This window comes from Eulemur rufifrons, chromosome 2 (genome assembly GCF_041146395.1).
Source record: "Eulemur rufifrons isolate Redbay chromosome 2, OSU_ERuf_1, whole genome shotgun sequence".
Taxonomy (NCBI): Eukaryota; Metazoa; Chordata; class Mammalia; order Primates; family Lemuridae; genus Eulemur; species Eulemur rufifrons.
In genome coordinates this window covers 29,928,661-29,943,219 of record NC_090984.1, presented here as the reverse complement: position 1 = coordinate 29,943,219, position 14,559 = coordinate 29,928,661, and the positions used below count along the sequence as shown (strand labels likewise).

The window sequence follows — 14,559 nt, the reverse complement described above, 5'->3', positions numbered from 1 at the left end:
CACAGACAGAAAATGGTATTTTTAAAGTATACTGAAATAAAACAAATGAGGCTTCCCAAGCCTGGAGATAACCATCCCAGAGGTTCCTCTGCATCCCCAATACTGCCTGGTAGCCTTGAAAGCTGAAAGCATCAATATCTCGACACACATGTGACACAACAGAGTGCAGTGAAATATGGCTAGGATGGTCTGTGTTTCTGAAATAGTTTCTTCTGCATATTTGCTTAGGATTGTATCTAATATGCCTGAGACAGAACCACTTCTATGGAAATGGGTTACAAAGTTGGTATTCACATACCCCTCAAGATAGGTATGTATCTTGATAAATATAAGCTATTAACCCAGGGAGCAACTGAATCATCACAAGGTTAAGCTTAATAATATGAAAGCTATAAAACTATTCAGTCACTCACCTTGTAGGTCAAAAAGAGAGGTTGCATCTGTGGCTGTCTCAGATGGGGCTTGTGTTATTGGCCTTAAGTATGATCTATAACCTTTTAAAATAGAGGCCATGAAAAACAAAAATGCCTCTTGGATTTCCAAATCTACCATGTGCAACCTCTTTCCAGAATTAAAATCATAGTCATTCATCGTGAAGTCCATTAATCCATCTTCTCTCGGTCGCTGTTGCACTGCAAAGAAGTACAGTGTTGGTATTCTCTCCAAATAGTCAAAACTAATGTTCATGATGGTATCAATATAAATTTCACGTGTTTTCAAAAGGGCTCAAGCTACAGCAACTCTTTGTTTACATAACTTCATAATATGTAAACCTTAGCAAAGCTTGCCATATCATTTTCTAGGCTCTGCTGAGTACATTTTATCCAAGTTAAACATAAAATTATCCCTGTTTATCTGACTACCATCAGAAAAAAAAGTTTATATTCTGAAATAACTATATATAAGGTAATAAACAAAGATCATAACAACCATATTAACTGGGCATAGAGTTAAACGAACAGTCCTTCCTTTTTTTTTTTTTTTTAAATATAAGTGCCAACAGGAGGAATACACAGGATTAAAATATAAAATGGACACACCTGAAGCTCAGACTCGGGGGGATGGGGAGGCATGGGCAATATATATAACCTGAACTTTTGTACCCCCATAATGAGCTGAAAAAATAAATAAATAAATAAACAAAAACATAAAAAAAAAAACAAAACAATACAGGCTGAGGCCGGGCGTGGTGGCTCACGCCTATAATCCTAGCACTCTGGGAGGCCGAGGCGGGAGGATTGTTTGAGCTCAGGAGTTCAAGACTAGCCTGAGCAAGAGCGAGACCCTGTCTCTACTAAAAATAGAAAGAAATTATGTGGACAGCTAAAAATATATATAGAAAAAATTAGCCAGGCATGGTGGCGCATGCCTATAGTCCCAGCTACTCGGAAGGCTGAGGCAGAAGGATTGCTTGAGTCCAGGAGTTTGAGGTTGCTGTGAGCTAGGCTGATGCCACGGCACTCACTCTAGCCCGGGCAACAGAGTGAGACTCTGTTTCAAAAAAAAAAAAAAAATACAGACTGGGTGCAGTGGCTCACACCTGTAAAGCCAGCACTTTGGGAGGTTGAGGTGGGAGGATTGCTTAAAGACAGGAGTTTGAGATCAGCCTGGGCAACAGAGTGAGACTCTGTCTCTACAAAAAATTTATAAATAATTAGTTAGGTGTGGTGGCGCATGCCTGTAGTCCTAGCTACTCAGGAGGCTGAAGCAGGAGGATCACTTGAGCCCAGGAATTTGAGGCTGCAGTGAACTAAGATCGTGCCACTGCTCTCCAGCCTGGATGACAGAGTGAGACCCTGTCTGTAAAAAGTAATAAGAATAATAATAATAAAAATAAAAACTCTTCCTCTTCCTGGACAATTCAATACTAAAGCTATTAGATAGTAAAAGAGTAACTTTACAGTTAGGTATCAGTATTATTTAAATGCCTATAGTTTTAAGCTTTGAGATTCCGCCCTTCACTAGAGGTGAATGGCTATTTCATTGATTTTAATAATATTTAAATATTGTAATAATAGCTGTAAGACTTCTTAGCTACTCAAAAGTAATAGAAATACCTGTAGAAAGCAATTAACTTGGTAACAAATAAAATTATGTACATCATCTATTTCTTCTATAAGATAAAATCTTGTTATATTTGATGCCATTTTTTCCTACCCAAATATTTATGAGTTACTTTGGAGTTATCTATTTGTTATGAAGTTAACTTTGTAAACACTGCTTTTTTCCATGTTTATTTCCAAATAACATTGAACCCTCCAGGGTACAGGCTGCCTCCTATGCTTATATTTCACCTAATACATAAATGAGAACCTCAAATATTGTTATGTCACTATTGACCATACTTCACACAATGTATTGAATTATGGACTCTAAATGGGCCATTGTTATAATACCAAAAGGATTAGATAAAGAAATGAAGGTTTATTTCTTCTTATCAGTAATTCTGGATCAGTTAAAATATATTCTTGTATAAGCTTTTCTTAACTGAAATATTCCATATCCTAATCAATTTTCATTTTGATTAATTTCTTAATGCTATTGTCAAACTTCTATTTTCAAGCTATTTAAGGTAAACACAACATAAATATCCAATGAAGGCAAAAAGCATATGACCTGGCTCCTTAGCCCACTAAAATCATCAGCATTTTCTAATGTAGTTTAAACGACCTGTCTTAGATTTTCAAAACGAACTTTCTATTCTATGTACGAAGAAAATATACAGGTGAAAACCCTTACTTTTTCCATGGTATTTCAATAATGGTAAAAATTAAACAACCACCATAACATCTTTTTGCATTTTATTATTCTAAGATGGTCCATTAAAAATTTGGTAGATGTAAAATATATATTTTAAAAATTTTCTACTCAGTTTCTAACAAATTTTGCTTTAATGTTTGTTTGCCTTTAAGAATATAAAAACAGTTTCCTTTAGATAAAATAAACACTATTCTTTTATAAGACTCCTTTTGGAGTCTCTTTCTCAAATTAAATTACCTTCTTTAATTAAGTTATCCACTTACATTTTGCCAATTGCTGGTGCAAATTATTCAGTGTGTTCATCAGATTTTTACATGGCTTCTTTGGAAGTATCTTCCAGGCTACATTTTTCTTGTCACCAGTTCTAAGATTAAATGACAACAATAATACATTTGTAACATGAACTTGTTTGAGGGAAAAGTGTATATCTGTTATCTTAATATACAAAAATGGCAAAAGAGAAAACACATTGAACCAAAAATGAAACACATACAAAATATTCTAGTTAACAGGAGAAAAATCCTATACAGGTAAATTGGGATGTTGAATATTTAAAAATTAATTTACAGGAGGGTAGAATCTTATATTAAATATAGCTCAAAAATTTATAATTATGTTGGTACTGAGTAAAATCTACTTGCATTGGAATCATGCTCAGCACAACAAAGTTTAATGTGTTCATCATTACTCTTAATCGTCATTTAAGAGTGCTTAGACATCTAAATATTGGAAAAAGTCCTACTATAAGGTACTTTCTTATATTAAAAAAAATACTTTAGAAAACTTTCAATGAACTTATGATCCATAGAGCTTATTAAAATACTTTGGTATACTTAAATATTTAATTGCTTAGTTTCCTAAGAGTAAAGATTATTTTTGTTTCTTTTAGAAAAAAAATAATCCATAAATTACTTGAATAAAGAACAACATTACAAAATACTTTTATAATAATAAAAAAGAATATTTGCTGGAAAGTGATACAATAGTCTCCCTTTATCTGCGAGGGATAAATTTCAAGACCCCCAGTGGATGCCTGAAACCGCAGACAATACCAAACCATGTATACACACACACACACACACACACATACACACATATTAAATATATACATATACATACATATATACAGTTTTTTCTTATAAATTAGGCACAGTAAGAAATTAGCAACAATAATAAAATAGAAGAATTATAATAATATACTATAATAAAATTTATGTGAATGTGGTCTTTTTCTCTCTCAAAATATCTTATTGTATTGCATTCATCTATTTTTGGACCACATTTGGCCATGGGTAACTAAAACCGTGGAAAGCAAAACCAAGGGTAAAGCGGGGGGACTACTATTTTTGTTTCTAGCACAGGTTGCTATAATATCCTTTATTATAGCTATTATACCACTTTTGGCCTCTAAACTATATATAGAGTAGGAGATAAAAACATGGTGATAAGGCACCATAAAGCTTTTGGACCTAACTACAGCTTTGTTGATTCCACTTTTTATTTATTAAATCTTTTTTCTATTTTGAGAGCAATGAATATTCATTTTAGAAACCTTGAAAAATAAAGAGAAAGAGTGAAAAGTAAATCATTCATACTCTAATCACCAAAGAGAAACCTAGCACAGGCATGCAGTGGAACTTACTAAACTTTTATGTTCCCTAAACTTCTCACAGAACAAAAAAGGCAAAAACAAAGAAGAAAGAGCGGATGGGAAAGCTTAAGTTGACAATCACTGTCTTGGTATTTACCATCTCTCTCTTTCCACAAATCAGAATAAAAGTAAAGATGGGGTAGGGTCAAACTGCAGATGTCCTTCTGTGAAGGTGTTATTATATTTATAATCAAGAGCATGGAATCCTGCGTTACAGTGAGAATATAATGTAGAAACACTTTTTACATTATTTTCTTGATAAAACTTTGCAACATGGCACACCCACCATGTCTTACCATTCACTGCATGATGCCTGTCTTGTTAGACTAGATTATGAGTGATTTGAAAGAAAGGAATATATTTGGTTTACCATTTTATTCCCAGGGCCTAGCAAAAAAGGGTGCTCAAGATATGCCTGTGGCATAAATAAATGAACAATATCTTAGTATCACTTGATTACATCTAATTACTGCTATTTACTCACATAATGTCCTTTTAATGCCCTTGACTCCAAAATGTGGCTGAGTAGGAAAGTTTTTTCTAGTACCTGAGTTTTGATCTATGATAATCTTCTGCATTTTTATACATGGTGACTTCCATTTATAAGATTACTATTATTTACAAGATAAATAATTACCCAATAATTAGTAACAGAGGCATTAGTTTTAGAGTCAGACAGTGATGGTTTCAAAGCCCAGCTCTCACTGTATAAGCTCTGTGCCCTTTGACAAATTGCTTAAAAATCTAAGCTTTGGTTTCCTTATCTGTCAGAGGCATTAACAAAAAACCACCTTACAAAGTACAAAGAATATTGTAATATGACATAACTTAGGCTATGCATGCAGCTTTGTGCCTAGTACATATTACATATTAATTTCTTTCCCTTTCTTCAGAATGTCTTGATATTCAGAACATACTCTATATTACATATATCTAATACAGAAAGTGAAAAGGAAACTGCCCTCAGGATTTGTTTATCTTTCAAATTTCAGGTTGGGGATTCAGAAATTCTAGATGAAGGCAAGTAGAAAGCTGTTAGTTCACTAGTCCAGTCCTCCTACCAGTTTAGAAGGGCGATAATATTAACGAGGAATATTCACGAGTGCAAATAACTCATGTTTCTTTGATTCTTTAATTGATTATTGATCAAAACATAAAGAAAATAAGTAGGAATAAAAAATTCTTTTAATAAATTAAGAGAAAGTACAAAAAGGGGGAAAGTGCAACTTATTACCATAACATAATATATACTTTTACAACCCTTAATTTCAATTAAAAAATTTATGTCACATAAATTAACAACTGGCAAAGAAAAGAGCTAATACTTTAATGTTTAAAAGTATTAAATATTCCTGGTAATGAATGAAATGTCTCTGGTAAAGAATCTTTGACTCTTATCAATCTCATATATAAAATGGCTTTTATGCATAAAATACATTCCATATTTTCTTGGTTAGGCTTTCCATAAATAACACATTTTGATAGCAAAAAGGCTTTATATTAGAGTGTTAAATTTTTAAGCTAAACTTTTCTAATGGTTTAAATAAGCACTTGAGGTTTTGACATAGGACAAGACTGAGAACTCACCAGAGATTTCAGAATTAAATCAAGAGATGAAACTCTTATTAAAAAGTGGAGAAAAATCCTATTTCATATTTACATATTTAAGTGTAAAAGCTATACTAGTTTTGGGGCCTTATTGATAGACTAAATCATAGTTATTGTAAGCATGTTGCGTGGATGCAATGTGGTCACTGCATCAACTTCCTCTTCCCTGAATAGCTTATGTACAATTAAACTGAAAATAAAGGACACACAAAAATGCTGAACTATAAAAAAGCTATAAAAAATGTAATTCCAATAGCTACAACTTAAATATTATTTCAATAAAAAGGGAAAAATATAAAATTGACATTCCTAGAGTATAGATGATGAAATTATGTATAATTAAAAATTTTAAAACATTACATTAATTTTCCTACGGTGTATTAGTATTCTTATAGTATTATACAAGACTAGAAATAGAATTGGAGTATTAATTGAGGAATAGTGTTTTAATTTAATTTGCGATTTCACTTATACTCCTCTGACTAAAGAGAAGTAAACTTTTTCTATTTTTAACCTCAATTTCCCTTTTGCTAAATTTCTATATATAAGCTTTTAATGTTTCTTAAATATGTAAAGCCTAGAATCAAAACTATATTTTCTTTCCAATAAAATTTTTAATACCCTAAATTTACTCCATTGAAACAGAATAAGGGCTGATTCAAAGATGGTAATAACCCCAAATACCAAGAAAACTGTATCTCAAAAGAATCCTACTTTGCAATCATAAAATATACAATTACATATACTATAAAGTTATAAATTATTGGGTATAGAATCACTAAAATGTACTTACTGAGAAATAGTGTTGGTGTCTAGGTCAACACAACTGACATCTGGTGGAGGATCATAAAGATCAAAGTATCTTGAATCAATCCCTACTATGAATGGACATGGTGCACTCAAGACATCTGCCAAAGCCAGTGGGCAGAGAGGAACATACGGGCAAGGCCAGTGGAAAGGGAAAATCATCTTGGATAAACAAAACGTAGCAGAATATTTAGCTTTTTGACATTGAAACATAATTTATTAGCACACACACAAAAAAACTGTCTTTTAAATATTATTACTTGAAATCTAATCCTTGATAATTAATTAAATAATTATAACTAGAGTCAATGGTTAGGGAATTAAAAAATTGCTTTTGCAAAACAAAAATTTATTACTCTGAATTTTAGTTAAACATTAAAATAGTTTTGAATTATATGAATAGATTAAGTTTAAACTAAATTGGTTGCCAATAAAAAACTGTGATACTCACAGACACTAATGCTTCTGTCACACTAGTAAGCACGGAAGGTCGTAAGGAATGGATGAGAATTTTATGTTCTGTTACTGCAAACACCAGTAGTGTCACAGCATTTTCAGGGCCTAAATTCTGAAGTAGTGCTGAAAACTTGCCACCACTGTCAAAACACACAAAAATACATAATTAGACAAATAAAGACCCAAACACCTCATTATCTAAAATAATGGGGAAAAGTTCATGAATAGGGTATAATTTGGATTATATATTCCACTTTAAGCATGACTGCTGCTCTTTTATAGGGAAAACACTACATCACAAACACACTATGAAAACAATGCAGTTTGACGTGGCTTCAAATCATTCATTCTTCTATACTGTATTCAATATGAAAAATGAAAATTCATCTGCTTCATTTTACATAAAAAGGTCTGCCATGTAGATAATGTCCAGAGAAAGAATTCAATGTATAAAAGGGGTACTTTGGTTGAAAGCAAATCTTTTAATATAAGTTTTTTGAACATGGCACATCTTCCACTGTAATTATCAGAAAAACTGTTAAGACTTACTGGTCCACCTCCCTTAAGGTAAATAAACCTATTAAAATTTGGATTTATGAATAGAAAATCCTTACTACCATAATAATAAGTAATAGAAAATTAACAGCTACAAAATGATAAGATAAACAAAGAGAGTTAATAACCAAAATAACAAATTTAGACGTTCTATTTAATAACAAAATACTGGACTGACAAAGTAAATAGTTTAGTAAGCCAACCATTATATTGTCTTTATGTTAAACAACTGCTTTCACTGGATTTTTTTAATAAAGCAAAACTAATAACAAAAGTTTCTTGGAGAAATGAAAACATACGTTCACAAGAAATTTGTGCATATTCACAGCATTATTCATAGTAGCCAAAATGCGGAAACATCCCAAATGTCCATCAACTGTGAATGGATAAATAAAATGTGGTGCATCCATACGATGAAATATTATTTGACAATGAAAAGACACAAAGTACTGATATAGCACGGACAGACCTTGAAAACATTAATCTAAGTGGAAGAAGCCAGACTACATATTGTATGATTCCATTTATATGAAATGCCCAGAATAGGCAAATCTATAGACACTGAAAGTAGATTAGCAGTTTCCTAGGGCTGAAGAGGGGTGCATGTGTGTGTAGGGATGAAAGGCATGAAGGAGGTTAACTGCTAAAGGGTAAAGGGGTTTTTTTTTAGGGTGATGAAAATGTTCTAAAATTTATTATAGTGATAGCTGCAGAACTGTGAATATAACTATTGAACTATACACTTTAATGGGGTGAACTGTATGGTATGTGAATTATATCTCAATAAAGCTATTACCCAAAAAAAGTCCTTCGGGTAATTTAGAATCATTTATATATAGTCTCATTGTTTCTAGTTTATTTTCAGCTCAAACAAGCGTTAACAAAACAATGGTCACTCTGGGCTGAGAGCAAGTGATGAAATAATCTGCAATTCTTACAAAATTAATGTCAAAGATGGCAGCTAGTCTCCCTTAGGTATGTGCTACATAATAACTTAACCACATTGTAACTTTTCTCTGATGGAAAAGTCACACAGCTAATTAAATTTCAAGAAATGATACTGTAGAGGAAACATACTTTATAACTGCTCTAAACTTTTAAGGTGATGAAATACATTGTTCTATTCTATAGTTTAATAACTGTAACTTTTATTTTGGATTAAATTTAAAATTAATTGCATTTGAATGCTCTTTGGAGGACAACTGAAGCTATAAATAATTTACACATACACATCAATTTGTGTAATAGTAAGTTCTCGATGACAATAAGTAGATACACAAAATACTAAATACTAATGTAAAAGCTTTTCTTTTTTCTTCAGAAACTGTAACCCAAATATTAAGTAAAAGAAATTGATATAAGAAACAGACCAAGCACAGCACTTTGGGAGGCCGAGGCAGGAGGATTGCTTGAGGCCAGGAGTTCAAGACCAGCCTGAGCAACATAGCAAAATCTCATCTTTACAAAAAAAAACAAAAAAAAACCTGGGCATGGTAGCACACGCCAATAGTCCCAGCTACTCAAGAGGCTGAGGCAAGAGGATCACTTGAGCCCAGGAGTTTGAGGTTGCAGTGAGCTATGATCACACCACTGCACTACAGCCTGGGTGACAGAGCAAGACCCTATCTCTAAAAAAAAAGAAAAAAGAAAAAAAGAAAGAAAGAGTTAAATGAGAAGTTATTTCCATCAACATTTGAAATTTTAGCTAGAAAAGAGAAAATATTTGAATGTTACTTTATCTCACACTAGATTTACAGAAACAGAAATGAAGTTTTACTTGCCTTAGTGGGAGAGGTGAAGAAACAGGCTGACTGAGAATCAGATTATCATGTGGTGATAACTGGAAGAAGATTTAAAATAAAGTATTTGAAACATAAAGATGAACTTTAAAATACCACTTTCTGTTAAAAATATACAGAATAATGATGATGCCAATGAGTTTCACTAAATCCATTTACCAATATAGGAACAGTCTACATCACTTTACTAAGATTCTGAAAAATATATCTTGACCCCTTCCAGCCACTAACTCTTTTTACTATGAATCTCATATGTCCTTTCTTCTCTCATACAGGGCATACAAGGCAAATTCACAGCTGCCTATTTTTGTAAATAAAGTTTTATTGAAATATAGCCATGCTCATTCTTTACATATTATCTAGCTGCTCTTGTGCTGTTAACAGCAGAGTTGAGTAGTTGCAACAGAGATCAAATGGCCTGCAAAGACTAAAATATTTAGTATATGGTCCATACCAGAAAAAGTTTGCAAACTTCTATGAAACAAATCTTTTGTGTGTATTCAAACTGAGTGTACTATATATATTCTGGCACTAAATAACAGGAAATAAGACAGGAATGACATGTGAATATTCAGATTGACTATAAAGCTCCCCAAAATGTCATTTTTTGGTACTATTATAATAATGCAATCAATTTATCTACATTTTCAAGTTTATGCACACACTTTTCCTTACATCTATTCTAATACATTTAATGCAATAAAGGATTGCCGAAGGCACAAACTTTTAAACAGCTATAACAAATTTAGGGGAAAAAGTCCCTTTCTCTGTGTTTAAAATGTTTACTTCTTTAACTCTTCAACCTTTTCTCTAAGGGAAAAATATGAGATGTCTCAGAGGCAGTTAATAAAACATTAAGGACCCAAATTTCAACATGAAATAACATTTGGGTCTCTTTAGGTCTCATTTGCTTTTCCCGCCCATTCAAAATTGTTATTCTTATGTTACATTTTGACAGAGACAATAATAATTCATCGGGCCCTCATATCAACCTTACCTGAACTAAAATCCGTGGTCTCTGAGGAGATGGAAAAGGAACTTTATGCATAAAATGAGAAATATGCCTTGAAAACAAACAAAAATCCAAGTGATTCCAAAGTGAATATCACATACTGTAAAGACCAACATGTCATCACAAGTCCAAGTTGAGTCAAAAGCCTTGTGTATCTATAATTTTGAAATCTCTAATATTAACAAGTAAACAAACAACCAAAAATTATTTTTCCCATTTAAGTTACTTCTGCCTCAATCCAGTAATTTTTCACATTAACAGTTGTTCACATTCAACAATGTTTGTGTTATCATTGTCTCAAAAGTGATTTTAACTTTTACCTCTCCCTAAGTAGATGATATACAATGTTATCAGTGATGTGCATATTACCAAAGAAGCTAATTCTTACATTTATAACATTTTTTTAAGTTAGTCGCTCATATTTTGGAAGTAAAACCACCACTTAGGTGCTCTAGAAAAAAATGAAAGCACTTAATTGCTTTTAAAAGATGAATAATATATTTGCTGTTAACAATAGGTTAGAAATTCCATTACTGGGCTGGGCGCAGTGGATCACTTGAGGCCAAGAGTTCCAGACCAGCCTGGGCAACATAAGGAGACTCCATCTCTACAAAAATTAAAAAAAAAAAAAAATTTCTGGGTGTGGTGGCACATGCCTGTAGTCTCAGCTATTCAGGAGGCTGAGGCAGGAAGATTGCTTGAGCCCAGGAGTTTGAGGTGGCAGTGAGCAACCACTGCACTCCAGCCTAGGTGACAGAGGAAGACCCTATCTCAAAAAAAATAAAAAAAAAAATAATAAAAAAATGCTATTACTGATTTTGTAAGTTTTTTCCCAAAATAAAATGGATAAAAAGCTAAATTGATGGGTTTTGTTTAAAACACTATGGAATAAAAGGCAAAAACTCCTTTTTTATAAGCTACTTTATTTTGGAATTAATTTTCTTTTAAACATTTCAAAATCATCTTGGTTTCAAAACTGAGATAATTTCAACTGGATAGAGAAAAGACTAGAAATTTATTAATTTAGAAATATGCTTTGACTGTTTACTATGTATAAGATACCACCAGACATGATGGGCTATATAAAAAAGGAATAAAGCTACCAGTCTCTACCATTAAGGTACTCACAACCTAAAAAAAAAAAATGGGGGAGATAAATACCACAGGACGCACATGAGCTTGAATTATAGTTAAAACAGTGGAAATCAAATGTGATCCACAAACCCCTAAAGATCTTCAACATCCATTCAGGAAGGATCTGTAAGCTCAAAACTATTTTTATACTAATACAAAGACATCATTTGCTTTTTTCACAATGTTGAATTTGCACTGATGATGCAAAAGCACTCTGAGTAAAACTGCTGGCACCTTACTATGAACCAAGGAAGTGGCACCGAATTGTACTAGTAGTTGTTGTATTTTTTACTATTATATACTGCAGTAAAAGAATGCCAATTTCACATAAGAATGTCTTTGACAAAACAGTAAATATTATCAATTTTATTAAATTTTGACTCTGCAGTGTACATTTAAAAAATATTCTATGTGATAAGAGGAAGTATGCATAAAGCACTTCTGTTGTATATAGAAGTACAATGGTTGTCTTGATTTTGGAAAAACACTTGTACAACTGAGCTGTGAGTGAATTTGCAGATTTTTTTTTTTTCACACGGTGCTGTGGAAAAAATTCACAGCATTGACAAATTAAGGTTTTCTAATATTGAGTATTCAACAGATATTTTCTATATGAAATGAACAAAGTAAGCCTCTTGCTTTGAGGAAAATAACTGGCGGTACTTATTGCCAATAATTAAATTCAAACTTTCAAGTGAAAATCAGAATTTTGCCACCATGAGCTTAATAGCTTCCCAATACTCAAAAACTTTTCTGATAAGATAGATACTGATATTACCACATATAATTTTATATTGATAATGAAATGTGTCTACATTTGGAAGATGTGCTTAATTCAGTGAATCAGTATTTTCCAAATGACTAATGCACAATGCTATAAAATCAAACAGAAGTAAAAGTTCCACTTGAAGAGTGAAACAAATCGATACATTTTAATGTAACAGACAAAATTCATTGCTAAATTTTCAGATTCCACACTGCAAATAACTTATAAGAAACTACCACTTGTCAAGTTTTATATGATAGATATAACACACAAAGCTTTGGTGTTGTGTCAAAAAAAGAATATCCACAAATTTCTGAAAAGACTATACAAAATCCCTCTTTCACACCTACATATGTGTGAGGCCACATTTTCTTCATATACTTCAACCAAAACAAGTACTGCAACAGATTGAATGAAGAACCATATATGGAACCCAGATACGTTCAATTAAGCCAGGCATTAGAGATTTGCAAAAATATAAAACAATTAGTGTGCAGTGAGATGGGTTTTCAAAAGAAAAAACAAAAAAAATAGTAATACAACACCACTCTTCTCACTAAATTTTTTGTTTTGGAAAACAGTTATGGCCAGGCGCAGTAGTTCATGCCTATAATCCTAGCACTTTGGGAGGCCAAGGCGGGAGGATTGCTTGAGGTCAGGAGTTTGAGACCAGCCTGAACAAGAGCGAGACCTTGTCTCTACCAAAAATGGAAAAATTAGTGTGTAATCCACACATGCGCCTGTAATCTGAGCTACTCAGGAGGCTGAGGCAGAAGAATAGCTTGAGCCCAGGAGTCTGAGGTTGCTGTGAGCTAGGCTGATGTCATGGCATTTCATCTCAAAAAAAAAAAAAAAAAAGAAAAAAGGAAACAGTTATTTCTCAAAAAAGATATTTATGTTGTAACATAAAATGGGTTTCTTGTTTTTTTTTTTTTTTTTTTTTTTTTGAGACAGAGTCTCACTCTGTTGCCCAGGCTAGAGTGAGTGCCGTGGCGTCAGCCTAGCTCACAGCAACCTCAAACTCCTGAGCTCAAGCGATCCTCCTGTCTCAGCCTCCCGAGTAGCTGGGACTACAGGCATGCGCCACCATGCCCGGCTAATTTTTTCTATATATATTTTTAGCTGTCCATATAATTTCTTTCTATTTTTAGTAGAGGTGGGGTCTCGCTCTTGCTCAGGCTGGTCTCGAACTCCTGAGCTCAAACGATCCGCCCACCTCGGCCTCCCAGAGTGCTAGGATTACAGGCGTGAGCCACTGCGCCCGGCCGGGTTTCTTGTTTTAAAACTGAATTGGTCCAGCAATTCCCTCACTAGGTATGTATCCAAAGAAAATGAAATTGGTATGTCAAAGAGATATGTGCACTCCCATATTTATTACAGTACTATTCATAATAGCCAAAATATGAAATCAATCTAAATGCCCATCTAGAAATGAATGGATAAAGAAAATATGGTACATATATACAATGGAATACTAGTCAGCCATAAAACAGCATAAAATCCTGTCATTTGTGGCAATATGGCTGAATCTGGAGGGCATTATGTTAAGTGAAATATGCCAGGTACAGAAAGGCAAACACCATGTGATCTCAATCATATGTAAAGTCTAAAATTGTTGACTTCCTAGAAATAAATAGTGGTTACCAGAGACTGGGGGAAGAGAGTGGACTGTGAGAGGTTGGTCAGTGGGTACAAATTTACAGTTAGGAAGAATAAATTCTGCTGTTCTATTGCACAGTTGGATGACTATAGCAAATAACAATGTAGTGTATATTTCAAGATAGCTAGAAGAAAAGATTTTGAATGTTATTATCACCAAAAAAAAATGTTTAAAGTGATGGATATGGTAATTACATTGTTTTAATCATTATACAATGTATACATGCACTGAAATAAATTCTGTAACCCTATATGCTATTTACACTGTACTGTAATAATTTCTATTAAAGTAAATAATAATAGATATAACACACAAAGAAAAGCTCTTTGGGGTCCTCATTTTTCAAGGGGG

The 14,559-nt window shown here is 32.9% G+C and overlaps 1 protein-coding gene across 1 annotated transcript in view; it reads right to left on the bottom strand.

Moving 5' to 3' along the window:
• The window catches only part of DENND4A (DENN domain containing 4A), a 109,850-nt gene that overhangs the window by 54,950 nt on the left and 40,341 nt on the right, over positions 1-14,559 (bottom strand). Inside the window, exons 9-14 of the mRNA XM_069482664.1 lie at positions 10,634-10,700; positions 9,619-9,677; positions 7,278-7,422; positions 6,813-6,988; positions 3,024-3,124; positions 414-632 (exon numbers count right to left, since the gene is read on the bottom strand). Of these exons, the coding sequence (XP_069338765.1) occupies positions 414-632; positions 3,024-3,124; positions 6,813-6,988; positions 7,278-7,422; positions 9,619-9,677; positions 10,634-10,700 (767 nt within the window). The remainder of the gene's footprint in view (positions 1-413; positions 633-3,023; positions 3,125-6,812; positions 6,989-7,277; positions 7,423-9,618; positions 9,678-10,633; positions 10,701-14,559) is intronic.